At 53.1% G+C, this 23,910-nt stretch overlaps 9 protein-coding genes across 9 annotated transcripts; 4 read left to right on the top strand and 5 right to left on the bottom strand.

The window, feature by feature from the left end:
• Nucleotides 1-586: 586 nt before the first annotated feature.
• On the bottom strand, nucleotides 587-1,450 carry SCP_0509660 (hypothetical protein; the record flags this gene model as incomplete). Its single annotated transcript, XM_027759019.1, has 1 exon — nucleotides 587-1,450. The coding sequence occupies one exon, from the start codon at nucleotides 1,448-1,450 to the stop codon at nucleotides 587-589; it is 864 nt and encodes a 287-aa protein (XP_027614820.1).
• A 1,244-nt stretch (nucleotides 1,451-2,694) lies between these two features.
• On the top strand, nucleotides 2,695-3,087 carry SCP_0509650 (hypothetical protein; the record flags this gene model as incomplete). Its single annotated transcript, XM_027759018.1, has 3 exons — nucleotides 2,695-2,700; nucleotides 2,763-2,935; nucleotides 3,000-3,087. 3 exons carry the CDS (start codon nucleotides 2,695-2,697, stop codon nucleotides 3,085-3,087), a joined length of 267 nt encoding a protein of 88 aa, XP_027614819.1.
• Nucleotides 3,088-3,523: 436 nt separating this feature from the next.
• On the top strand, nucleotides 3,524-5,995 carry SCP_0509640 (hypothetical protein; the record flags this gene model as incomplete). The annotated part of the gene is made up of 10 exons (XM_027759017.1): nucleotides 3,524-3,676; nucleotides 3,740-3,934; nucleotides 3,987-4,063; nucleotides 4,124-4,206; nucleotides 4,258-4,391; nucleotides 4,443-4,531; nucleotides 4,584-4,705; nucleotides 4,761-5,485; nucleotides 5,541-5,764; nucleotides 5,815-5,995. The coding sequence occupies 10 exons, from the start codon at nucleotides 3,524-3,526 to the stop codon at nucleotides 5,993-5,995; spliced, it is 1,983 nt and encodes a 660-aa protein (XP_027614818.1).
• Nucleotides 5,996-10,487: 4,492 nt separating this feature from the next.
• On the top strand, nucleotides 10,488-12,036 carry SCP_0509630 (hypothetical protein; the record flags this gene model as incomplete). Its single annotated transcript, XM_027759016.1, has 3 exons — nucleotides 10,488-10,539; nucleotides 10,596-11,446; nucleotides 11,500-12,036. The coding sequence occupies 3 exons, from the start codon at nucleotides 10,488-10,490 to the stop codon at nucleotides 12,034-12,036; spliced, it is 1,440 nt and encodes a 479-aa protein (XP_027614817.1).
• A 532-nt stretch (nucleotides 12,037-12,568) lies between these two features.
• Nucleotides 12,569-13,287, bottom strand: SCP_0509620 (hypothetical protein; the record flags this gene model as incomplete). Its single annotated transcript, XM_027759015.1, has 5 exons — nucleotides 12,569-12,663; nucleotides 12,724-12,786; nucleotides 12,850-12,970; nucleotides 13,025-13,079; nucleotides 13,145-13,287. The coding sequence occupies 5 exons, from the start codon at nucleotides 13,285-13,287 to the stop codon at nucleotides 12,569-12,571; spliced, it is 477 nt and encodes a 158-aa protein (XP_027614816.1).
• A 2,396-nt stretch (nucleotides 13,288-15,683) lies between these two features.
• On the bottom strand, nucleotides 15,684-16,066 carry SCP_0509610 (hypothetical protein; the record flags this gene model as incomplete). Its single annotated transcript, XM_027759014.1, has 4 exons — nucleotides 15,684-15,701; nucleotides 15,759-15,878; nucleotides 15,942-15,956; nucleotides 16,013-16,066. The coding sequence occupies 4 exons, from the start codon at nucleotides 16,064-16,066 to the stop codon at nucleotides 15,684-15,686; spliced, it is 207 nt and encodes a 68-aa protein (XP_027614815.1).
• An 847-nt stretch (nucleotides 16,067-16,913) lies between these two features.
• Nucleotides 16,914-17,978, bottom strand: SCP_0509600 (hypothetical protein; the record flags this gene model as incomplete). The annotated part of the gene is made up of 2 exons (XM_027759013.1): nucleotides 16,914-17,057; nucleotides 17,112-17,978. The coding sequence occupies 2 exons, from the start codon at nucleotides 17,976-17,978 to the stop codon at nucleotides 16,914-16,916; spliced, it is 1,011 nt and encodes a 336-aa protein (XP_027614814.1).
• A 3,032-nt stretch (nucleotides 17,979-21,010) lies between these two features.
• On the top strand, nucleotides 21,011-21,890 carry SCP_0509590 (hypothetical protein; the record flags this gene model as incomplete). Its single annotated transcript, XM_027759012.1, has 2 exons — nucleotides 21,011-21,755; nucleotides 21,811-21,890. The coding sequence occupies 2 exons, from the start codon at nucleotides 21,011-21,013 to the stop codon at nucleotides 21,888-21,890; spliced, it is 825 nt and encodes a 274-aa protein (XP_027614813.1).
• A 609-nt stretch (nucleotides 21,891-22,499) lies between these two features.
• SCP_0509580 (hypothetical protein) lies at nucleotides 22,500-23,465 on the bottom strand (the record flags this gene model as incomplete). The annotated part of the gene is made up of 2 exons (XM_027759011.1): nucleotides 22,500-23,266; nucleotides 23,324-23,465. The coding sequence occupies 2 exons, from the start codon at nucleotides 23,463-23,465 to the stop codon at nucleotides 22,500-22,502; spliced, it is 909 nt and encodes a 302-aa protein (XP_027614812.1).
• Between the last annotated feature and the right edge of the window lie 445 nt (nucleotides 23,466-23,910).

Raw genomic sequence — 23,910 nt, 5'->3', positions numbered from 1 at the left:
TGTTTCAGCATTTTGTAGTCGTCTTTCGCTTCCCGAGCTGAAACTCGCTCATCAGTAGTGACAAATCATATGTAGTTGGTACAAAACTGCAAACAATTATCGTAGCCACTGGATTTGTTGATGTCCAGGATATCGATGTCGCAATAAAGGCAGGGGTGAAAATCATGATTGTGTCCTGCAGTGCCGCTAACCTTGCGAGTGGCAGGGGTGTCACAGTTATCGCAGAGGAAGTTGGCATAGACTTTTGCAGAATCTTGATCGTGAACACGCATCTCAATGCCTGATTAAAAATGATTTGTTCATTGAATGCTCTCAAAAACAGACAAAGTTCCGCATCACCGTTGTGAAGGCTAATCATTTCCTTGATGCCTGGCTCCAGCGCATGATTAAGCTGCTGTTGGTTCGGCTCACCAGGACCGGGTAGAACTGCAAGGCAAATTACGTTGAGCTGAAGGTACCGAAGCTCACGTGGAAGGTTGTTGATCGCAAGATAGATTGGACCCATTGAATGCGGTCATCCAGAGAGAAGACCGAACCTATCAACAAGTTCAGCATAGTATATATCCTAGGACATTTATGTATGAACTCACCAGTCAAGATTCATGGAGAGCGCTAGTCCATAGCGATGGCTAACAAGCTTTGTTGCATTTGCACCATTCTCACACGGTCGATCATGAACAGTACCCGTGGAGTTAACTTCTTGGACGGTACCAGTTTGCAGCTTGAACAGCATGTCCCCATCGTAGATGTCCTCCATTTGATAGTCTTCATCATTGTTGCATCCGGCTTGATGGCTACGAAAATCGCACAGCGATCTTGCAAAACCTGGGTGCATCATCATACACCGGATGCTCTCGACGATGGAGACTTGTGGGTTAATCTTGATGGGATCGCGTCGGGTCCTACCGCTGGAGTCAAGAACTTCAACATAAATTTTACCCGAGCATCCAGGAACAGTGCAGTCTGGTGATGCAAGCTCCTTTAGTTCGTTCGGAGTGTGGTGCTTCCAACAGACTGGGCAGATGGCATACTGTATGATCCATGCATCTGGATCGATGCCAAGATGTCGCCTAGCAGTAGCCAAAGTCCGAGCTGGCTGAGGGTTGATAGGAAGTTCGCCAGCTTGTGCATCCAGACAATCAAGTGACTGGTTTAGTTGTTGTGTCGCAGCTTTCCATGTCAAATTCTCAAACGTGTTACCCATTACTGCATGCAGGTATGCCATACGAATGCAAGACTCTTCATTGAAAGCCGGGATGGAGATGTGTGGCAGCTCATCTTGATCTCGGTCTAAACCAGGAGTACCAACTGAGGGCGGCTCGACTTTGCGATAGTCGCCTCCAGGATGATTGTCAAGCTGAGGCGGAGGCTCCAGGATGGGTTCAGGAAAAGGAGATGGGGTTTGCGAAGGCACAGCGTGCACCTCTAGATCAGCACCAGGAAAGTTCATGGCAGCATCTCCCAGGTCGCCAAAGTCCACACCATGTCCGTGAGAAGCGCTCGGCTATAAATCGCAGTTAGAGAACATCTCCGAGAAAGTGATAGCACCTTTACTCAGCCAGAGTCTTGAACATCATTTGATCTGGATGCAGAAGCCAGAGGAAGCAAGGCGACATTGTTTCGAGTAGTTGCCAGTAAGGGTTGGGAGATGGAAGGAAGTGACACCCCAGGTGCAGGACAAGGTAGCCCATATAACTTCAAGTGCTTAGCACAGACTTGTTTGGTCTGAAACTCATGCCCATTGGTGCTCTTGCTGCACTGTGCACAACGACATTGTATGCGCAGTGTGGGGGCCATCGGAGTCGAGAAAGCTAGACAATCTTCTCGTCCACCCACTGGTCACTATTCAGAGTACCAGATGTAATCAGAGGTCTGTGAAAGAAAAGCAGTGGAGGCGCATATAGTCACACTGTCGGTGTTGTCTAGTATGGGGACTCATGCGCGACATCGATGCATGCTACGCGTATACGTGTATGACCACGTGCCGGGAAAGCTCATGCCAAATCCTGGATGAAAGTCACAATCATAGAAAATATACATTTTTCGACATTTCACGCGATGCAAAATGAAAGACAATCTCAGGATGTCATAATGTATGAATAATGCGACAGAATCTCAGAGTCTCTAAAATTTCTCCCCATCCATAATCTGCGGTTTTGTGCTGTGCTGGTTAGCAGATGCTGAGTTATCAAGTCATTTCTCGAAATAATTGTGGCCCTCCGGTCACGAAAACGTTACAGATCATGTGATGTGACGATACGCGCTATAGAGCCACGGCGCCAGCGAGAATTCATCGAGCCATCTGTCAAAGTACGGCAGTTCCCAATAACCTGCGCATCACCTCGGAAAAACAAGATGTCCACGCCCACTGCCACAAAAAAGCGAAAATCCGACTCGTAAACCAGGAATACATCCAAGAAAGCGAAGACGAACACTACCCATGCGTCAGCCACTGCACTCGTCGACGCTATCCTTGGCAACCCGGACGACTATCCCGTTGCCGAGGACGATGATGCGGTTCGGAAATTGCTCGTAGAACTCTCGCAGTATGCGAGAGCGCTGGAAGAGGAAGTGTCTGCGGTGTCTGCAGGCTCGAGCACGAACGCTAGCGCTTCAAGCTCGAAGAGCTCGGAGGAGCTGGAAGTAGCTGCTGAGAAGGTCAGGAAAGCTGCGAACAGTGGAATCAAGAAGCAGATGGGGGTGAGTTTCATCAACCTTTCATGCGTTATCTTTTTCTCACACTGCGCGACAATTTTGCATAGTGGAGACCTTCGTGCAAGACGGGTACGGCGAAGTGGGTCTACGATGGCATATGCCCGGACCCAGCAGTCTTCGGCTGCCTCATGGCGCTGGGTGGTCCTCCCACTTGGAAGATGAAGAAATTTACCAAGGACGAGTTCGAGTCCCGAATCGGCACAGTGACTGCATCCAAGATGTATTCGAGTCTTCTTTGATCGAAACCGGCGATAATGATTGACAATCTCCTCTTTATTTGACAGGTATAACGTTGTCGGCATCACCAGTGATGTGACCGTCCGATGGTCTGAGACAGGCGAATTCAAGTTCAGCGGGTGTTATGGGATTTAACGAAGTCCCCTACTATCAATGCGTATCCCACCCATCGTCCATCAGGGTTGTGCGCTGAGCTCAATGTTTCCGGTCTACTTTTCATTCTACACAAATTTTATAGTAATAGCGCACATTTGTCCATCTCCATAATTTACCAGCACTTTACTTGTGACAAACGGTCGAGTCGTAGGTACTCTGAGTCCAAGAGCGATACTGTAATTTTCTCAGCTGCATATCCTACATCGCGAGATCTTTACTAGACTCACTAAGTATATAACTGTCAACAAAACCTTGGTAGACCCGGGTCGCATCTCTGGCCTGCTCTCGTGGAGGCCTTGCAGACGAGACGGAATCGAGGCTGGGTCGGACTTCGCCGGGCGCCTAGCCGCCAAGTCGCGCTCCTCGCACGGGGTTATCATCGTCGTATCCGCGTCTCTTTCTACCATTTCATAGTATGCCTCTGAAGAAGGCCAAGAAGAGCGAAGCCACACCTTCCAATGCCGCACGTGAAGTCGCTGCTGCGCCGCAATCAGCACGTCGCGCGCTGCGCGGTAGAAGGGGTGGCCTGAAAGACATGCCCAACATGCCTCTCGACATTGTTCTTGAGGTCAGAACACGAATCTACTCTATATCATTATCACAGTATCATAACCGAACAGTCGGTGTGCAGATAATCAGCCATTTGAACCCTCGGGATCTACTGAACTTGGCAAGGACGAGCAAGGCTTTCCGGGCATTGCTCATGACCCGCACGTCTGCTCATCTGTGGAAGGCAGCCAGGAAGAATGTGGATGGTCTACCAGACTGTCCTCCTTATTTGAGCGAGCCTGAATACGCGAATCTCGCGTTTTCCCCACATTGCCATGTGAGTGCCCCGGATATGGCTACCACTATTCTCTGACGCTCTGTTGTTTCAGAGTTGTTTGAAAAGCAACATTCAGAATGTCATTTGGGAGTTCAATGTACGATATTGCAACGATTGTAAGAAGGAGAAGTAAGTGACGCATTTAGTGGCGCAGAGCACTGAACAAAAATTCTCATGATGACTTGATAGCACTGTTGAAAGCCCGTATGGCCTTCCAACGGGCTTAATGAGTAAAATTACCAGCAGTGTGAACGTGCTGAATCACATTTCCGGTGAGGCATCATGTTCATGATCGGAATGCGTATATATGAACTGCTCCCCAGGGCGCCGCTACTTATATCTGTTCCACGTCCCTCAAATTGATGCGTTTGTGAAGTCCTGGAGGGCTGTTGCTAGTGACGAAGGAGAGAAGAAGCTCATCAAAGAACAGGCTGAGCGCGTAAATCAAATCAAAGAGGTATCCCTGCACGACTCGCACACTCAAACTGCACCGACACAGTTCCGTTAGTACTCTAGGTTGTGTAATGAATGGACCAAATTGAGGGTCAAATCCCGAGCATCGGAACTGGATGATGTGCGGCGTGCTCGTTTGGAATCGTATGTGCACCCGTATCCTCCTTATGACGTCAGCCTCACAAGTGTTTGGTAGGATTGTCTCCAGACTGCGAGACCTGGGTTGGGGAGAAGAGCTCGACTTTCTTGAGCCGAAACAATATTCTCCGTTGTCCAACCATGCTCATGCTCGGCAGGCCAAACCACTTACAGATCGCGGTACGCCCATCTTCTCGCCACTGCGAGATAGTCAACTTATTTGTATTAATTCCAGGGTGGCAGAAGATTTGCGATGAGATGGTCTCCTACATGGAGAAACTGAAAACTCAGCGACTTGCCGAGGAGCACAGAGAAAGACTGCATTCTCGTCTCGCACTCCTTTCAGATCTGATCGACAATTACTATGCAGGAATCCCGAGGACGCCTGCATCCGAGTATTTGCCGCATCTCGTCGACTTTGCCATGATGTCGGAATTCCGTGCACTTGTCGATGCTCTTGACTCGGTCAACATTACCCCAGATGACTTCCTCGCGCTGCGACCTCAGATTCCGAACTTAGTCGAGAAATGGCAGAACAATGCCAAGGCAGAGTTGACGCTGCTGTTGGCTGAAGAACTAGGCCTCACAGACATTCCCGATGATACGAACATCTTTGATCTTGCCGTAGCGTGGTTCCAATGCACCAAGTGCCGCAAAGTCTTACGCTATCCTAATATCATTGCTCACGGCTGCATGCGTCAGTACTATCACGGCTTCTACCATCCGGATGCAGCACACGAATACCAGGCGCTGGTCTACGGGGAGGCACGCACTGCTGCGTGGTCGACCGCTTCAATCTCTTGCTCCCGTCCGGTTCAGCGGGCATATATGCTCGTCAAAGCGTGCGGCAAAGACCCTAGCTCGACCACCGCGAGGGCAATGGACGAACTTGATGCGAGGTTTTGGTGGAAGAATCCTAGCGCGCTTCCGTCCAGAAGCGTTGTCAGTTGGCGTCTGGCGGTAAGTATGCCTTTGGCGAGCTAATGTGGCTACTTCTTTTGACCTGGTACATTAGATGAAGCCCAAGTGGACGAGAAAGCACGTCGGAGGAGTCTCTGAACGCCAGTGGGAGGTCGTAAACGGAAATGTAGCAGAAAAGGTCAAGGTCGTCGAAGCCAAAAGTCAAATCACTCGCCGGTTCAAACACGAGCTACGCCGCCACTGGTGCTGCTCACTCTGCACCGAGATCGGTGGGCGTAAATGTTCGCTCCCGCAAGTGAAGGAGCACGTTCGAAATCTGTGCGTACATTCACTGTTACCTCTACCTCCTTACTCACGTGGCTTCGTAGCCACTCGATCGATGACCCGACTGTGGAGAATGGAAGAATCTATCTGCATCCAGATAGCAAGCCCTTGCTGCCGAAGTCAATCATGGCCCTTAAATCGACCGGTAACTCTGAGTATGAGCTGTCTCGGGAAGCAATGAACCTCCTGCGTGAAGGGCGAGCATGCCTGTGTGATTATGACTGATTGAAGCGCAGAGTATTGGTCGGCCAGTCGACGATGTTGATACACCCTTCGCCCTGCTGAAGTTTACACGGAGACATTCTCCTTGCTATGCAGTGCAGTCCTATTCTACGCAGAAATAACTATAATCTCCCGTATGTCGAGCTCGAGTTGCTATCATGATACTACTTGCCACAGAATCGGTCTCAAAGCGTGACGTTACTCTATATCACGGGTAGGTAGTCACGGGACTCACAGACTAGTGACAAGCGCTGAGTGACGAGTGACTGGCCGCCGTGACTCGGTCAGGCTCCACCCAGCCACACCTTCAAGTTGTCGTAGTTGTCCTCCATCTATACCTGTTTCATCTCTTCGACTCCTCTGTAGCTCCATGACAGGTACAATATTCATATATTTGAATCGTTTCCTCCGTTATACGAGCCGTAAGCCTCTTTCTCCACTGGCAGCTGATAGCCTGAGATCGTCGCAACGGTCGGTGAGCAGATACATTTTACTATGTTTGCCATGCTCTAACGCCGTGAAATACCGTGCAGATCTGTGTAGAAGGCAATCCGATGCCTGGTAGTTGTCGAAGCCACTATTACGCTCCAGCAGTGGCGTTGAACAAAGACACTTGCGGGTCCCGCTCATCCGTAGTTGATGTTTTACGCTTGTAAAACGTCTACTAGATTGACTGTTGTTTCCTTGTAGGAAAAGGCTAGAAATCTACGCTGAAGCGCTGTGCGTGAAGTTGTACCTCGTCCTCTCTGCCGCCACCCTGGAGGCAGTCCCATGTGCGCTTGACAGCCAGGGATGTTCGGGTGTGCATGTAGAAGATCTGCACATACGGTGCGTGGTGCCGTCAATAAATATAACGCAGCGAGAGGTGGCCGTCGGTCGATGATGCTCCGGCGTCTCCTCGAAGAGACGCGGCGCAGGAGTGCCACCGTCCGCCGACGTCTTGTGGCATGCAGCCACTCTTCTCGCTACCTCCAGCCACTCCGAAGAGAATACTCAAATCCCAGTATGAAGCAGTCGCAGCGTGCATGGACGGTGAATGGTATGATTAGACCTACGAAGGAGCCGCATGATTCGCCGTTCAAAGATAGCTCTAACCTGATACTCCACAGGGTAGAGTGAAGCATCCTTAACCACCATTTTCTTCGCCCAAAAAGCATCCCGGTCACCAGTCATGGTTGTTGTTCTTCTGTGTCGTCAACGGGCGAACGAAGCATTAAGCCTCTAGTTCCTCGATCAGGTCATACTTCCATGGGACCGACTACTTCTGGTACCTTCCGTTTCGTTGTTCATCTTGCCCTACAGGGATTTTTGTTATTTACTGGGCTTTTGAGATGTTTTATGGTCGTGAACGATTATCATGATCCCAACAGTCCAGTAAATGTGAACTTCAAATACAGACTTATCTGCTGTCATACGTGTCGTGTTACAAATATTCATGAAGTGGGTTGCTGTACTAACATCACGCGTACAGACTCGCTGTCCGTGCACGGTCAGCCTTTCCCAGCGTTCGCAATGCGGTAGGACCCATCCCGACATTCAGGTCCTGCGTGGCTGTTCCTGGACTGCTTGTTCTCGTATAGCGTCCGATCATTCCAACCGTTGTCTATCTCCAAGTAGTCTTCGCTCGGCTAGCCTTCGAAAAGAGACTCGACTTCTGGAAGTTCAGTGCTTGCTTGGAAATCTTTCAGAATGTATACGGCGCCTCAGCCATTCGTCCTCATTGTGCGAACCCGTGCAATGCAGAGGATCTTCTCGTGTTGTTTATCACAAATCATCCGGTATATCCGGTCACCATACGAGCCTTGCCACATTGCAGACAGACTAGGCCCAAATCGTCTGGAATACCCAGATACTGCCCGCATCAAACATCCTCCCCTTCGTGAATAGGGTGAGTAACATGGCGTCCCGGTGCTCTTCACGGACGTGCTTCTGGCCCTGTATGATCAATGTCAATCAAGGTCCGATTCGTTCTGGCTTGCTTGTTATGGGGCTAACGACGAAAGGCATAATGACGGCTACAGGTCGTGCGTCGTTTTGAGCATGGTCTCATTCCTTTCCGGGGCCTCCAGGCCGTTCACCCTGTCTGTGCTCGCTGCGCCGATCAATCGGCAGCGGGCAACTCAATTACTGCGCTGTTGTGCCGCAGCCTCACCTAAGGCGTCGCCATGTCATGACCAGACCGGCGCCGATAATCAGTCCTCATGAATTACTGAAACCTAACGTACCATAGTGCATGGTACGTGTCCTGCTTGCGTTGCACAGCTATTCTAGCAATCAAGCTGCGGCTGCAATTGCGCGGGAGCCGCGTGTCGGGCGATCCAGACTGCTGTGCCCCCTCCCATGCCAGCGAGGGAGGCGCCGACGATTAATTAGTGCGGCGGAAGAGGCTGCACCATGCGCAATAAATCTTGATTTTATCGAGTCTAACCACTTAATGCACCCACAGCGCGCCGACTGCCTAGGCTCTGGTACGTGGTCTGTACGTGCATGCAGCGTTTGATATTCTCTGCCGCCGACGGGCGTTCAATGTTCGGTGTAGCCCGACGCGTTGCCAGAGGTCCATGGACCAGCATGCGCACTCGTTGCTCGAGGTCCGAAGTCGTTATCGCCCCGACACGTGTGATGGCCACGTCGCCCGTGCATGCTCCACTGCCGCAATGTCCCCTCACCCCTCACGAATATTCTACCCATGCTGTCCTAGCTATCTACGCTACGTCTGTGTGGCTGCTCAGAGCAGCGATTGGTAGATCTCCGGCATCGTTCCGCGCACATTACCGGACTTACACTATACAGCGCTTCCATCCCCTTCGCTAAGGGAAAGATTTTCAGCCACAGATCTCGCAGTTCCTGAACAGGGTTGGAACAATGCGGGGAACGATGACGTGGGTTACGTTGCTGGGCTCGGGGATGCAACAAGGTTGCCTGCATTTGGGTAGCTTTCTCAGCCAAGTGCCCTCCGCTGTTGCTCAAGGTGATGAGGGGAGCAGGCTTCTAGTCGTTGGAAGGTGATTACTGATCTTGCTCTGCGAGCATCGAAATTCTTGGATCCCTGGATGTCGTGGGCTCGTGTGAGGATTGCTGCCCGTTGCTGTGTCCATTCTCTGGTATGCAGCATGCATTCTTGACAGCGAAAATTGATGGTTTTGCCCACTGCAGCGGTGGAAATCGGGCTAGGCCCGGTGGCCATCGCCCAGCGATACTTCTAGATGTCGCATCAGAGTGGTATCTGCGTCTTGCAGTTCGCAGATGTGACGGAGAAATTCCCCGGAGAAATTTGACTCGATATTTTCTGTAAGCGGACGTTGCGAGAATTGCGAGAAGCTCACCATGAGATCCATTGTGCATCGCCTGGCGAGCTTCTGGCAGACAACAGTACGGCAATTCACCCGAATCGCTCAACCCACCGTTGACTCATCGCCGCTGTTGCAGACCCTATTGTACCACAGCCCGGATGTGTATGTCCGTGCAACGTGCTTCTAAGGTTGCACCGTTGGGGGGTACCTGCTAAAGGCGGTGGCCATCTCTCCGATGTAGATCAGGGGAAGTTCCTGCTGACGCCAGGCCTATCGAAGAGTTGGGAACAGATAGCCATGACGACGCCGGCCAAGAGAGGCAGCCCTTGTCCAGGCAGTCTAATCCAAGTCTATCGCGGTCCCTCGGGCAGGCAGTCGGATCCCAGCAGGTCTCCCATCGACATGGATAAGTGTCCGAGTCCATGTTCGGAACTTGCCAGGACCAGATCACTGATCAATCAATTTTAGATGCGGATATCTGTCCCAGATGCGCCACTAAGTTAGTATCTGCCCCCGCCTGCGAGACTCAAGATGGTATCTCCCTCTCTGTTCAAGATATTCGAGGCCTAGCCAATAATTTGACCCTGTTGCCTGCGAAATCCAATCTCTGGGGGGGATGACAATGGACGTTTCAAGTACAGCGCCGACTCCCGAGGCGTTAGTATAAGAGTTACTACTTTGGAGGGTACGAACCTTAGTTCATTAACTCCACGTGATCATACCATCATGTGTGTCGAGCTTCGAAATCTTCCTCTCTCTCTCTGTCCCAGAGTTAGTGACCTCACCAATGATTTTTCCAGGGCCCCGACAGATATTGTCACATCTAATTCACCGCTTAGCGAATGCAGACAGTCGTGTAGAGCACTCAGGATAACCGAGTGGATCATCCGCAGGCACGGGTCGCGGACGTAAATCGATGATTTGTCCTCCAATTTACGCGAGATGAGGGAATGGTGTGCCCCAAACCATATTCGGCACTTCCCATTGTGGTGGGACGGACTTTCCCTTGTCGCTTATCTGCTGATTGGGCCGTCGTAGCGAGATTATTCGGAGTTCGTTCACACCCTACTCTCTTCTATAAAACGTATGTAATCTCCCCCATCGTTCCAATTGCGACACCTCCTCCTCCGTCGGATTCGCTCCCGAAGCTCTTACCTCTTTATCCCCTCGCAAAACCGTATCACTCACTTTCAACTTCGAACATGCCCGCTGAACGCTCGATGAAGCGAACCAAACGCTCGTCGCCGATGGCAGGTGAGAGAATCAGGGCAGTTTCTGCGTGTGGCCATAAAATTTGACATACTCTTCAGAGGGTGAACTTACCTGGGCCGTCTCGGCTGAACCACCAACGTTCCAGCCTATCATGTTCACCGAGAACCTGACGCCGGAAACGTTCAACGAACCCCCTCCGAAACAGACCCCATCAAAGTCCTCTCTAGTGCCATCGGACGGCGACGCTCTGCCCCATCCTGCCGGCCACAAGTTGAAGAAACCGGATGGCCACGTCCCTCGCCCGTGCAACCCATTCATCCTCTTCCGAGGATGGATGATCAAGCAGAACCTGGTTCCCCGCGGCGTAGAGGGGAATCACAGCACGCTTTCCAGCATCCTCGGCAAGACGTGGCGTAGCCTCAGCGAACCGGGGAAGCAGGTTTGGCGGGACAAGGCGAGGATGGAACTGGATCGGCACAAGGCGAAGTACCCCGACTACGTCTTCAAGCCGGAGCACCTCAAGGAGCCTAGCGCGTCTCCAAGGCGCAAGGTCAGGGAGGTCGGGCTCAAGGACGAAAAGCGATGCGAGGCGATCGCAGCGCTGCTCGTCCAGGGCAAGTCGGGGGACGAGCTCGCTGCCGCGATGGAGGAGTTCGACAAGAATCACGTACCGGAGGTTGTCACACGCTTCGACGCCCCCGTCACTGCGGGTGCTTACAGTCGAGGGTCGTCTGGTCCGGTCAGGTCGGCTCGCAAGGGGAAGGGCAGGAAGCGTGCGGCCAGTTCGCAGGCAACCTGCTCGGAACCCTCCTCCGCATCATCGTCGTCATCGTCGTTGGCGTCGTTGTCCCGCAGCTCGTCGATCTCGCTGTACGAGTCTTCGGCCAGCTCCTCGTCCTCTCCGTGGTTACCGTCGGACCACATTGCTCCCTCCGCGGGTCCTACTTTCGTGAGTGATCTCTTCACATCAAACCTTGCGAGATATTGACAATAAACCCACAGGACCCCAACATGTTCGGATCCTTCGACGAGTACTTACCATCCGCGTCGAGCCCTTGCGAGCCACTCACGACCTACCCGAATGCGCTCGAATTCTTCCCGCAGGGTTCGCAGGATCCTGGCTCGTCGCAGGCCGTGACGTTCCACCCACCGATGCTCCACGTTAACACGTCGTACGCGTGGTCTTCAGATTCATCGACATTCTCCAGTGGACCGGGAACACCGAGCTCATTCGCTGGTGTTTCGGCAACGTTACATCCCGATCCCGCGATGGGCATGGTCGATCTCAACGGCCAGCAGCAGATAGTAGAGCCGTTCGACCCCGCGTCGTTCGGCTACTATCCGGAGAACGTGCCTGGGGTGGACGGCTCGTACGGCGTGCCGTCGGTGATCGACGTGCTCGAGGCGACCCAGTTCGAGCCGGCGAAGCCCGCCTACCTCCCGACGTATAACCCTCCCCCGTACCCGCCGCCGGGGGCCGACCTTTTCGACCAGGCCTTCTCGGCGTACATGGCGGCCAATTCCAACTTCGCATTCTGAGGTCATCGGACCGTCTTCCTTCCTCGTCGTCTTCTGTTCCTTGCATTACTCTTCGCCTTGCTCTGCTCTGCTCTCCTCCTGTTGTCGGTGTCTCCCTCGAAGCCAAGAATGTTGTTGTATCATTGTATCATTACACACGCGTTGCCCTGTATCGATTACTGATGGTGTCCCGCTCGGCGTCGGGACTGTGTAGGATTTGTGTCAGCTATCACGTACTTATCATTTTTTAGTGCAGTGCTCACTGTCTACGTTATTTCGGTTTGTTTGTATCTCGTTTGTTTGTATCTCGTTTGTTTGTATCTCGGTTTGCGTCAAAACGCATCGAATAGATGTAATGTTCATCGCGTTTGCCAGATATTCTTGTTGGGGACAAGGGGTTTACGTTTAGGTTTGAAGCATATCGTCGTTCCACGAGCTACACGAGCGTCTTCCGCTTGGTGCAATCAGCTGACACGGGCCAACGGTGTAGGCCGAACACGGTCGCTCGGGCCATCGTGAGTCGCTTTCCAATAGGGATACACATGGAAGCCATCTAGAAACGGCGAAGAGATGGATGAGGTAAAAGTCGATTCTTGACGTGCTCGCACGTGTAATGCAGCATCGGCACGAACCAATCCCGGGTCTCTCCTGCCAATAAAACGACAAAGTCAGCCCGGGTTGCAAGTCAGCGAACGGTAGCGCGCACACCCTCAAACTTCTCATCCCCCAAGGAGAACAAGGCACACCTGTCGCACGATAGTCGCCAAGCACCTAGACGGCGTCTCATGATGAGCGCTCCGCGACGACGGATGCGGCTGGAATATCAAGCCTCACGACTAGGGTGGGTCCGTGTAAATTCATCGCTGAATATCAGATCAGATAGAATATTCCTTGGTGCGATCCATGACAGATGGAGGGCTGGTTCGGCGCGGAGGTGGGCCAGACTTGTGAACGCCTGCGCGGGAGCCGTCAGCAGGCGACACGGGGGATAAACAGGGATCCCACATACCTTCGCACGTCGCAGGGCGACCAGCCTATGTGGTTGAATAGAGAGCCACCGGAGGCTGTTCAAACGCAGACTCTCATTCTCACACCAACATCGGCACAGATGAGATGGAAGGACACGAACAGATGGATGGGATTGAGGTCACGGTAGCGTAGCAAACGGAAGCAATAAGCTTCATCGATGACGGTAACTTCAAGTGTAATCACCACACAGATGGACCAAATTGGCGGACTAGGATGCGAAGAAGGAAAGGCACCGATACCCATTTCCATACAAAGCCCGATTGTTAGCTGAGGCACTACACGAGTGAGAGAGTAAGTGAGAGCAGTCAACTACTGACCGACAGAAATTGGGATGGCGCTCACCTGAGATGAACGCGTGGAGTCTACCATCACGTTAAGAGGTCGACACCACCCTGTGGGCGCCCCGAACAACCATGCCCGAGCCATTCACCAGTAAAGAAGTTCACAGCTTGACTTTCGCATAAGAGCGAGTATGTATGAAAGCAGCTGCTTTCGTCGACGTGGTATGTCACCTTGCACGGCTATGCACAGAGCTTAGCCATCCGCAGGTAGCCATCCGTAGGTATTAGTCACTGGGAACGAATGTGGATCTGTGAACACCTACAGGGTAGAGGAAACGTTTCGTCTTTGGTGAATGGTTTCTAATCGTCGATTGAAGACCAACTGCTTCGAGGACAAGTAGTAAGCGGGCGAAGTGGAATGTGGACTGCATCCAGACAGGGATGAAGGACACCCGAACCAGCTTCAGGGAGACGATAGACGTTGTCAGCGGGACGCACGCAGGTCGAAGATACCATAGGGCAAGGGTGACTTCAACGAGCACACAAGGAGGCCTAGTGAGCACTGCAACAACAGCACAAGCTGGATACTTCAAGCGCAAGCAATGGTGTGGTGCTCAAGTCGGACGAGAACGGACAGCCCATATGCGCGACGGCCAGGAGAGCAAGTGGTAGAGCCCGTTAGAGAGACCAGCAACAAAGAATGACGGGAAGCCCAGTAACAGCAGACGACAGACAAAAAGAGAAATGAGGTGGCGCCAATGGAAGGTATATGAGCCGAACGCGCCACAGACACCACGCAGAGCAGTCATGGTTGAAAATGCAGAGCCGCGAGTGTGGGGGGAAAAGAGGACGCTACAGCAAGAGACAGGTGCTTATATGTTCCGCGAGGACAAGGCGATCATCAGCTGGGCGCGAGATATGTAAAACAGACAGTCGCGAGGCATCAGATCATGAACGAGGCAGTTTGTGGGCGCGCCCAGGGACTTGTGGGTCCACCTCGCTTGAGAGGCGGCAAACCAAATTGGGCAAGAGCCGATGATGACCCGCACGACTGTCCGCCACGTTCAGTAGCCCTTGTTCTCCTGGCTTTCGGTCGAAACTTGACAACTGACCCATGCGGAGGAACCAGAGAGTAGAGGTAGCTGGTAGAAACGACTTGAAGGCCTAGGGGCCACCGCACCCTATTATCAGCCAGGCAAGAGCAGAGAGGCACCGTAGAACAAGAGCAACCTAGTCAGATCCACCTTGATCAAGATCAGAGAAATATAGCGGATGGCAACGTAAAAGAACATGCAATTCGCACAGCGCTCCAGACTGCGTTTGCGCCGCGAGATCCCGCATCGGTCGTGAAATCCTGCGTCGGCCGTTCGTTCTGCGCGCCCGATGGTAGGCTTGGGTTTGTCGTGCTGGAATCGAGCAGTGTGTGTGGGCGCAAGGTGGGAGCAAGAGGGCGGATCGGACAGGTATATACTTGATGGTACAGCGCCAACAAGAGCGCTCTATCAGCCGCCATCGCCAACGAGGCAGGCAACGAGGCGAATTGTAGGTGCGTGTAAATGGCGAGGTCACCCCTACGGGAAGGAGAGTGGCCCAATAGTGGCGTGCCGGCCTTGTATCGCTGGGTTATTCCTGCCTGCCTCGGTGCTCGTTTCATAAAGGTGGCTTGGTCATGATGCGGTCAAGACATTGAAGATAACAGTCTCTTGTTCCTCCGCGATTCGTGTCTCTTCCGTCTTCTTCTGTGTCTCAAGAGCGGTGAGGTGTCAATGTCTTGAATGCGCTCGAGGCTGATGAAGCGTTATTGCTGCGCAACGAACAGCTTCCATGCAAGGGCTGAACTGATGTCTAGCAGGATTCCGCACACCTTGAGATAACATCACATGATAGAGAAGAGCGATGATCCTGCTGATTTGTCCATGGGTATTGGCAGACAGATGGGCAGTCACGTCTCGTCCACGGTTGGCACAAGGAAGTTCTATGCGACAGGCATGAGAGATATGCGGTGAACGTATGCAGAAGTGAAGTCCAGTGATCATAATGGTGACTCGCCACATCCTTCTGACAGCGCCGCCGATTGAGCTGGGTCCGACCAAACGACTTGGGGCACAACAGTCATAGCGCTTTGTAGTCACGTGCGTTCAGCTTTCAATTTGGAGAGTTATTTGCTCTCGTGTTCCGTCACCTGTGTTGAGCATTGTTCAACGCAGACAGCAATTGAGTCGCAGAACACATGGGTGAGAACGCGAACGAACAGCCCTGAGGTGCCAGGGCCTGAGGCCTGATGCACAGTGATAGATGTGTCAGCTCGTCGCGTTGAGACAGACACACGAGTGAACTTACGGAATGTTGGAGACAGCGTCACGTCGCAACTTGCCTCTGAACTCAATCCATCAGTTACGCCGGCTATATGCACACAACTGGACGAGACATTACCGGATAATCTGTGAGGGGAACCGGAGTTAAATTAAGCCCTAGGAGACACCACGGCGGTATGCGGTAAATCGAGGAAAACCTGGTGCGAGGCCAGTCTCTTCGCTTCCTAAACAAATGCATCTATGTCAAACGGCCTGCGTGAGACAACCTGCGTGAGAGTACTATACAATGAAGGAGACGCACCTCCGGCGGTAATGACTAAAATTCAGTGCCACCCCTGGAGTATTGAATGGAAGGACGATGACGATCCTGACTCGCTGTGCGGTGACTGTAGGCAGTAAACCAGTGGTTCTCTTACTGAGAAGCATAGAGCCGCGCGACGTTTCAATGCGCATATAAACACCTTTGTTCGTAGCAGCAAGCAATGCACCGAAAAGAGACTATCCCGCCTGCTAGATTGTCGGTGAATGGCAAGCTACTGTCGACACTAGTCACCCAGATATCTTTTGTCCTTCTCGAATCCAGTTGACTCCTAGTGCCGCCCGTCTTTGCCTTATAGCGCTGAAAGTTGCGGGCAACTTTGAACATACTTTGTACGGAGGACTTCCAGAAGATAGTGGGTAGGAAGAAAGAGGGGTTCATTGTTATTCGGCAGAGACCGCCGGGAATGGAGACAACCTGTGAAACGCCCATCCTCGCGACGCCGGATTGACGCGGAGATAGACACGCGTATCACGTGCGCCTTCGAGCTGAAAACGTTGAAACGTTGACGGAGGAAGTATATTTCGAACCAGATCCGAGGGAATTCGACAGAAGCTTTTAGGATTGGGAGATCTTCTGCAGGTAGCTGTGTTCGACCCTGATCAAGCACGACGTTAATACCCGAGCGTACCCTTTTTCGTATCCGTACGTTCTACACTCTACAACATACAGTACGCAATCTATCTATGCACCAGGAGCCAGAGTAAATATTTGTGGGAATTACAATCGAGTGAGTTGAGGAAGGTGAGCTGTGGGGGAAACACCCGCGTGCATGCATGCAATTAAGTAAAGAGCATCAACAACTTGGAAGACATGAGGCTGTGGATCAACCACGATAAACATGAATAAACGAGTGAATGATGATATATCTTACTAGCAGGCGCACTAAGTTGATTGCAAGACGTAAGTACCGCGAGAGAAAGTCGAATGAAAGTTGCACGGAGCACTGGAGAGCTAGTACGAACGCGTATGCGAGCGTCCGGAGTTGCTCCTACGCATGGTGCCGTGGTTCGACGGACCGAGGTTCGCAATGAGGCGCTTCAGCAGCGTGCCCTTCTTGGAATCAGCGTTCGGGCGATGTCCCCCGGAGAATTTGTCCTGTTCAACGGTCAAGATTACAGCAGTGGTACAGAAAAGACAGTAACTGCTCACCATGACTACTTTTCCCCCTGCCGGCGGAATGATGTAGTGCAGATTCCCGTCCTCGGGCAGCATTATCTCGCGCGTCCCAGGGTCGTAGTAGTTAAAAACAACCCTGGCACCAGGAGGAGGCCGATACTCAGGTGGAATCAGCGGCAGCGCGACGCTCGGCGTAGCTTGCTGATAGTACGGCACCTGCTGCGAACGCGAGTTCGACCGATGCAGATCATACGGGCGTGGCTGTGGATTCGAGCTATGTACAATGTACGATTGTGACTGCGAATTCGAGCGATGAACTCGGTGAGAGTTCGAACGGTGGACATCTCGGTCTCGGTCCCGGTCCCGGTGCGAATATGAATGCGAGTTTGAGCGGTGTACGTCGCGCTCCACAGTGTGGGGAGCGTGCGACTGCGAATGGTGCTGCGACTGCGACCGACGAGGCGGAGCTTGGGTCTGCGAGCGAACGGGCGGTGGGCCATGCGACGGGCGAGATGCAGACGCCCTAGGTTCGAGCAGGGGGGCAGAGCGACCGCGAGCATGGGTAGGGCGCCGAGCTTCGTCACCGACGTCCAGAGCACGCGTGCGGGAGCCCTTCCTGTCTGGCAGGCGGGATGTAGACACCTGCGGTTGGAAGACCTGGGGCTGGGGAGGGGGCACAGACCGTGCACGTGGATGACTCGGCCGCTGCTGCTGCCTATCCCAATCCCGATCCCGCGCCCGCTGATCCTTCGGCGCAGCAGGGCCTTTGTTGTCCTTCTCCCCGAACGGATTGGTGTAGGCCGGCGCACGGTATCGCTGGTCGGACACCCAGTGAGTGACGCGGGCCTGCGTCTGCATATGCCGCATATGCGCTTCGGGGGAGAAGTCGTACTCGGTCATGGTGCGGGTTTAGCTGAGAGATACTGGTGTAAACGTGGCCCGCACGGGTATTATATGGGAATGATGTGGTGGTGTGGTGTGGTGGAGAGATGGTGGAAGTATTTATACGGACAGAGCGGGTTTTTGAGGGCCGAAAGAGACAGCGGTGAGTGTGTCGTGGGCCGAGCGTGAGGTACAATTGTTTTATGCGAGATCAGGGCTGCTACTGCTGGGAGTGGTGAGTCGGAAAAAAGTCAAATACGATGAAACTCTCGAGGACGGAGGACTCTCAAAACGCGAAGGAGAACAGGGGTATATGTATGCGACAGAGGCATCGAGCCGATGACTGATGAAAACAGCTCGCTGCTGCCTGCCTGCAAGCAGCCACCAGCGGCTAGTGTGTCTTTCCCCAATATAGCAGGTGGGTAATGAGCCGCCAGCGCTTATCGGGCTCGATTTTGATCTGCTTTTTGTTTTGCTTCCGCTCTGTTTTGCTTCCGCCTCAGAGCGGTCCTCCTCTGTACTAGCTTTATCGCTCACAAATCGTAGCTCTGGCAAAGTATATCGTTCCTTCATGTGGAAAAGCACGGCCTGGCCAACATACATGTCGCATCCAGGCACTGCGCGTTGCATTATGACGGTGTCATTCACAGACCACACGCAGTAACTTGGGTGTCTAACTCGTCTGCACCACGGTGGTACGAAGTAAGAAGTAAATTTTTTTACTTTCGACCCTGTGACGATACCCTGCGAATCTCCCTCTCACGGTGGATCATCTGACTCTCACATCAGCCGCACTGCGGTCGACTGTATCCTCACTACATGTCTCGCCTTTCCGATTCCAAGTCGGACAACACGGATTCTCTTTCTATACACATCCCTGTGCACTGCATCACTGTTCCAGCTGTTGTGGTTCCAAGTTCCCTTACCCATGGACTCAGAATAACACCAATTGCCATGGGTGAACTCCCCCACGTCTGGATTTCTCCTCTTAGTGTCACCGCGAGGATACATTCTGACGTGAAGAGCTGCACCATCTGATCTGTCTACATGACGCTGTGCCATTCTTTCTGTGCCGCGTGGCTCCAGCCTTCCCTGCCGTGTACCTGCCTACGTCACTCCCTAAGCTTCGTAGACTGCGCGCGAGGAAGGATGAGAGCCTTTTTTTGTGACACATTGCAGAGCGTGGCTTCGCACCGATATGCGAGGCGTCTTGCTGGAAAGGACTGATGCGTCGTGGCACGACGGCGGTGTCGTACACTGCGGTCCTCTGACCCGCTCAAGCACCACGGTGGTCCAAACGCCAGAGTATCTCGACTTCTCTATATCTCACCTAGTCTTCTCGCGTTACGTACTGCTGCGCGTGTGGTCCTGCCGGGATACAGTTGTGAGCTCCTCCCCTGATTCGAGCTCAGAGTGCTTGCCCACAATTCTTGGTCTGACTGGGCGGGTACTGTTCCTCAAGCTACGTCTCGGATGAATAATAGCTGGAAAACGGCGCCCTCCTGAGGAGTGATCGGACATGCAGCTCTCCTCTGTTATGTGCCACGATTGGGTGCTCTGTTGTATAATACGGCGTCGTTGGTTTTCGTCGTCAGCAATTGCTGCCCGCAGCTCGGACCGACACTGATGGGACCGGCATCCATCGACCAAAATTGGATGTGGATCCGCAATCTGTCAAACTCTTCAAAGTCAAGTTCGACTCTTTGCGATCCTTAGCAAGATGAGGTCCGGGGTTACGTTATGCTACTTGTGTACGAGGTTCGCAAACCGCAGTGTTCTGCTGATAAGGATTATTCCGTTGAGAATACTAGTTTTACAGGATCTCTTCAGAACCCTTCCCACTCCCTAGTGTGCTGAACTCGTAGCGCCTTTTTCGAAGATGTCAGACGCAAATATTGTTGACAGCAGTCAGACAGCGATATCCTGGTTCTTTGGTTCACCTCCAAGTCGTGGTGTTGGACGCATTGCGTTTGCTGCATCTTAGGGTGTCGAGGTCAACAATTGCGGCAGTCAGAGCAAGTTTCTTGAGGACCTTCGCATCCACGTATTGCTAACGCCATACTGTTGTTTTAGGCAAACGACTGGGGTTTAGAGGACGATGTCAGTCATCGCACCGTTCGATGCGCGCGTTAAATTGCTCACCGTGAGCCAGTAACTGTATGTGAGGCATGTTTTCTCCGCGTTGCTGGCCTTCGACGTGTCCCGACAGCCAGTGTCTACGTGACGGTTTCTTGATGGACTGTCAGATTATATGTAGGAGTTCTTTGGCATTAGGGTTTGTTTCCTACACGTCCTCAACAGGATCATCCTACCAATAAGGTCTGTGGCGCGCTTCGATCACCATTGATATTGATGCATGATGCTCAACGTCAAACGTTAAACGTCAAGCACGCAGCTGCCCGCTCTCTGGCACTTCTCGAAAATAAAGCCAACAGCGATCGTACCGTCGCTGTCGACCTGTCATCGACATATCTCGATTGCAACTCACACAACGGAAGCATCGTGGATCTACGATTCGGACAAGCCTGGCTCCCTTACCACTGCGCGCTGAATTCATATACTAATATTCTGCATGCGAGTCTCGCAAGGCATTAAGCATTAAGCATTGTGCTGCACGGTGAGCACCTCTTGCGTGAGGATGCAGCAAGGTCCACGGCCAGTGGAACAACCGGGACGCGCCTGCAGCTCCACCACACTGCCCGCCGGTATATTGGACGCAACTTGGTTGCTGTTTCTGCATTTTTGCGCCTCCTCTCTCCCGTGCGACAACATTTTCTTCTCTCTCTAAATCTTTGAAGGGATCCAGAAAACCCTGTAATTATTCTTAGAGGTTTCTGGCGTATGTTGAATTTGCTGTGATTGGCCACGCTTTGACTCCCATTGTAGATCTCGCTGGATCTAAAGCGCACGTCCCTTTGTATCTCGCTGGATCTGAAGCGCACGTCCTTTGTGCAAATTCGCCGATCCCATTGTGCCACTCCACGGATACTGCGGCGTATAAATGCTCGCACATACTCACTTCTTCATCTCCACGACTTTTCCCACACGCTATGCCGACCTCCGAGAAGCACACCCTCCGCCGGATGGAGGGCGTCTCCAACCTCCGTCGCGCTGCCACCTTGCCACACACTGCGAATTCGAACACCTCGGCCAGCCAGCTCCAGGCTCTGCTAACTCGCCCGGCATCGCAAGAACTGCTGCCCACACCCCCACCAGAATACTCCCAGGAGCCACCCATTCAAATGCCACAACCAAGGAGGCTATCCCTGCCGCCACTCTTCTTCGTAGAGCAGGCTCCCTTGAGTGTCACGGTGCGGCCGCTGCCTATCCCGCCGCGCGGCGCGCCCCACATGATCGTGCGCCCGCTGCCACAGCCCCCCTCCGGGACGGCCAACGCCACGGTGCAGCCGCTTCCTAGCCAACCGACCATCGCGTCAGACTACACTCGACTGTACACCGCGCTCCAGAATCATGAGGAGATGGTTGGAGCTGACTCCGCGCATGACCAGCTGCGAAGTCCTCCGCCGTATCAGGTAATTCCACCTGCTTTAGTGAGTTCTGCTCCCCGCTCGCTGCGGCCACTCCCCAGGCCCCCGCAACAGAGTGGCCCGCCCGCTGCGTCTGTCGCACCTGCTTGTTCAGTGAGCTCTATGCCTCGGCCGCTGCGGCCGCTCCCGAAACCGCCGCAACAGAGTGGCCCGCCTGTCGCGTCTAACGACCCTGCGGAGGGTGGCTCGCGAACTGTCTTAGGCAACGTCTCTGGCCTCGACGTGCAGGTCGAGCTGTTCCCCGGCCGTGAGTGTTAGCTGTGGGGTATCGCTTGTTCGGATCATCTGATCTTATTTTCCAGGCAGCGCGACGACCCGGTCTAAGCGTAAGGAAGAGGACGAGTACCAGCCTTGCTTGTATGATGAGCAGCAACGCCAGTAGATGGACTGGCCAATGAATTAGAGGCGGTGATGTTGTCTTGTCAGCGATGTTCGTGCTACACTGGCTGTAGCACGTCGTAGATTGTTATTGGAAGGTATGTGGTCGAGTTGATGTTCATGTTAAGCTATTGCCTCGTCTTATATAATAACACCGTCGATACTTCGTCCCTGCTGTCAATGCATGTCATTGGTTATTTTCGATCCGTGTCCTGCACACCGTTTTGGAATCGCTGTCAGCGTAGGCAACTCAATCACGTCCACCAGTAAGAGAAGAACATCACTGGCATATCTGAAGGCTGCAGAGAGATGTTCGACAGCAATACAATTTGTGATCCCTATGATCGCGAGCTATGTTGGAGTGACGCGTAAGTCCATGTCCCGAAGTCACTGCTTGCACCGTAGCCGCGTATGGGCGGAAGACGATCAAAGTACGTGAAGTCGTCTACATGACCTGGGGAATCCATCTAGTGGAGTGTGGAAGACGAAGAGGCACGAGTGCGTCCTGCAACGCCTGTCTGAACCGCGGCCAACCACCCGAATAGCGCGCCGATATTACCCTTCTGTGGCCTCCAGCGCTGCCGCCGGCCACCATGGTGTCCAGGGACGGTTGTCATGAGATCTCCATCTTGTCGTCGTCCACCTCGCTCTCCTCTGCGCTTTCTCCGCCACCTTCATCCATCGCATTGCCACGATGCTCCTCTCCACTCTTGCTGGAGTGGCTGTGCATTGTCGTATCCATCCTGGCCACGCTCTCCTTCATCGCGCGCCAGACCGCCTTCGCGCCCCCGCTGGCGATCTGTCTCGCCCTAAAAAGCTCGTCTTCGCCGAATCCGTTCTGACACTTGTAGTCCGTCCACAAGAGCTCGCACGGGGGTGCATCCTCTTCCGCTTGTATCGCCGACGGAAGAGCCGAAGAAAAAAGAAAGGCAAAGCAGCCCCCACCTGTCAAGCGTGGTAGCTCCTCGTCCGACGGGTCTAGCACAAGCACACCCGACCCCGCAGCAGCACCAGGTAACACGACACGACCGACCGCAATGGCACACACAACGCCACGCATAGGCACCGAGCCCGCGCTGAGCAGCGCGAGACTGGCAGAGTTCACCGCGCTCGCGACGAGCACGCTGCCCCAGCCCTTTGCGCCCCCAGGCCTATCGCACAGCGCTTGCACGACCACCTGCACGAGGGTCCGCGGACACTGGTTGAGGAAAAGCGACGGGGTGAGGAGGAGCTTAAGCGTCGATGCGAGGGCGCGCGCATCTGTGCCCGGGATGCCGGCGAGCGGGCGGACGTGCACGTCGAGGGTTGCTTGGGTTGGGTTTTCCAGAGCAGCGCGTACTTCAATGGGCCCTGAGAGAGATGCCAGTGTTAGGGCAGGGCCTGGTAAAAGCGTTAAGACATTTTGTGTAAAATATGAGCGGCAGACGTAAAGCGCACCGAAACCGAACCGCGCAGAGCCATCCGAGCGAGCCAATCCTTCGTAAGTGATAGTCAACGGCCTCAAGTCGTCTGTTTTGCGCCCGTCAAGCCGTGTTGGTGCTGTCCTTGCAGATTTTGTCTGAAGAATTGTCGAAGACATTTTGAAGAAAACGATCGTTCGTGCAAGGAGTTGCCTTTCTGGGTGCACATTCAAGTCACACGTGATGCACCGTTGAATCTTCGAGTTCTCGTCCATCCACACCTCAATTCTGTCAACAACCATTGAAGGTGAAGCCTTGAAGACGATCTGCAGGTTTGCATATGTATGATATTATTCGCCCCTAGGAATATCGTCTTGCGCCTATATCTGGTCGAGATACAAGTCGGTACTCTTCCTGTATCGATCCGGACGTTCGTGGTACAATTCAAAATAACACGGACCTTCCGGAGGTACTACAATTGTCACAGGTCAAAAGATAACCTCACCGAGAACTTACTCGAGGCGCGTGAGTGTCAATTGTCTGATTCCGGATACGACAACGACATCTCTCTGCGTAATGTAACCTGAAGCAGCGCGGGCTGCCATCGCTGATTCCGCCTACTGT

The sequence above is a fragment of the Sparassis crispa genome (assembly GCF_003851025.1).
Source record: "Sparassis crispa DNA, contig_000004F, whole genome shotgun sequence".
Classification (NCBI taxonomy): Eukaryota; Fungi; Basidiomycota; class Agaricomycetes; order Polyporales; family Sparassidaceae; genus Sparassis; species Sparassis crispa.
The sequence above is the reverse complement of the archived record's forward strand: the minus strand, read 5'-3'. Positions and strand labels throughout refer to the sequence as shown.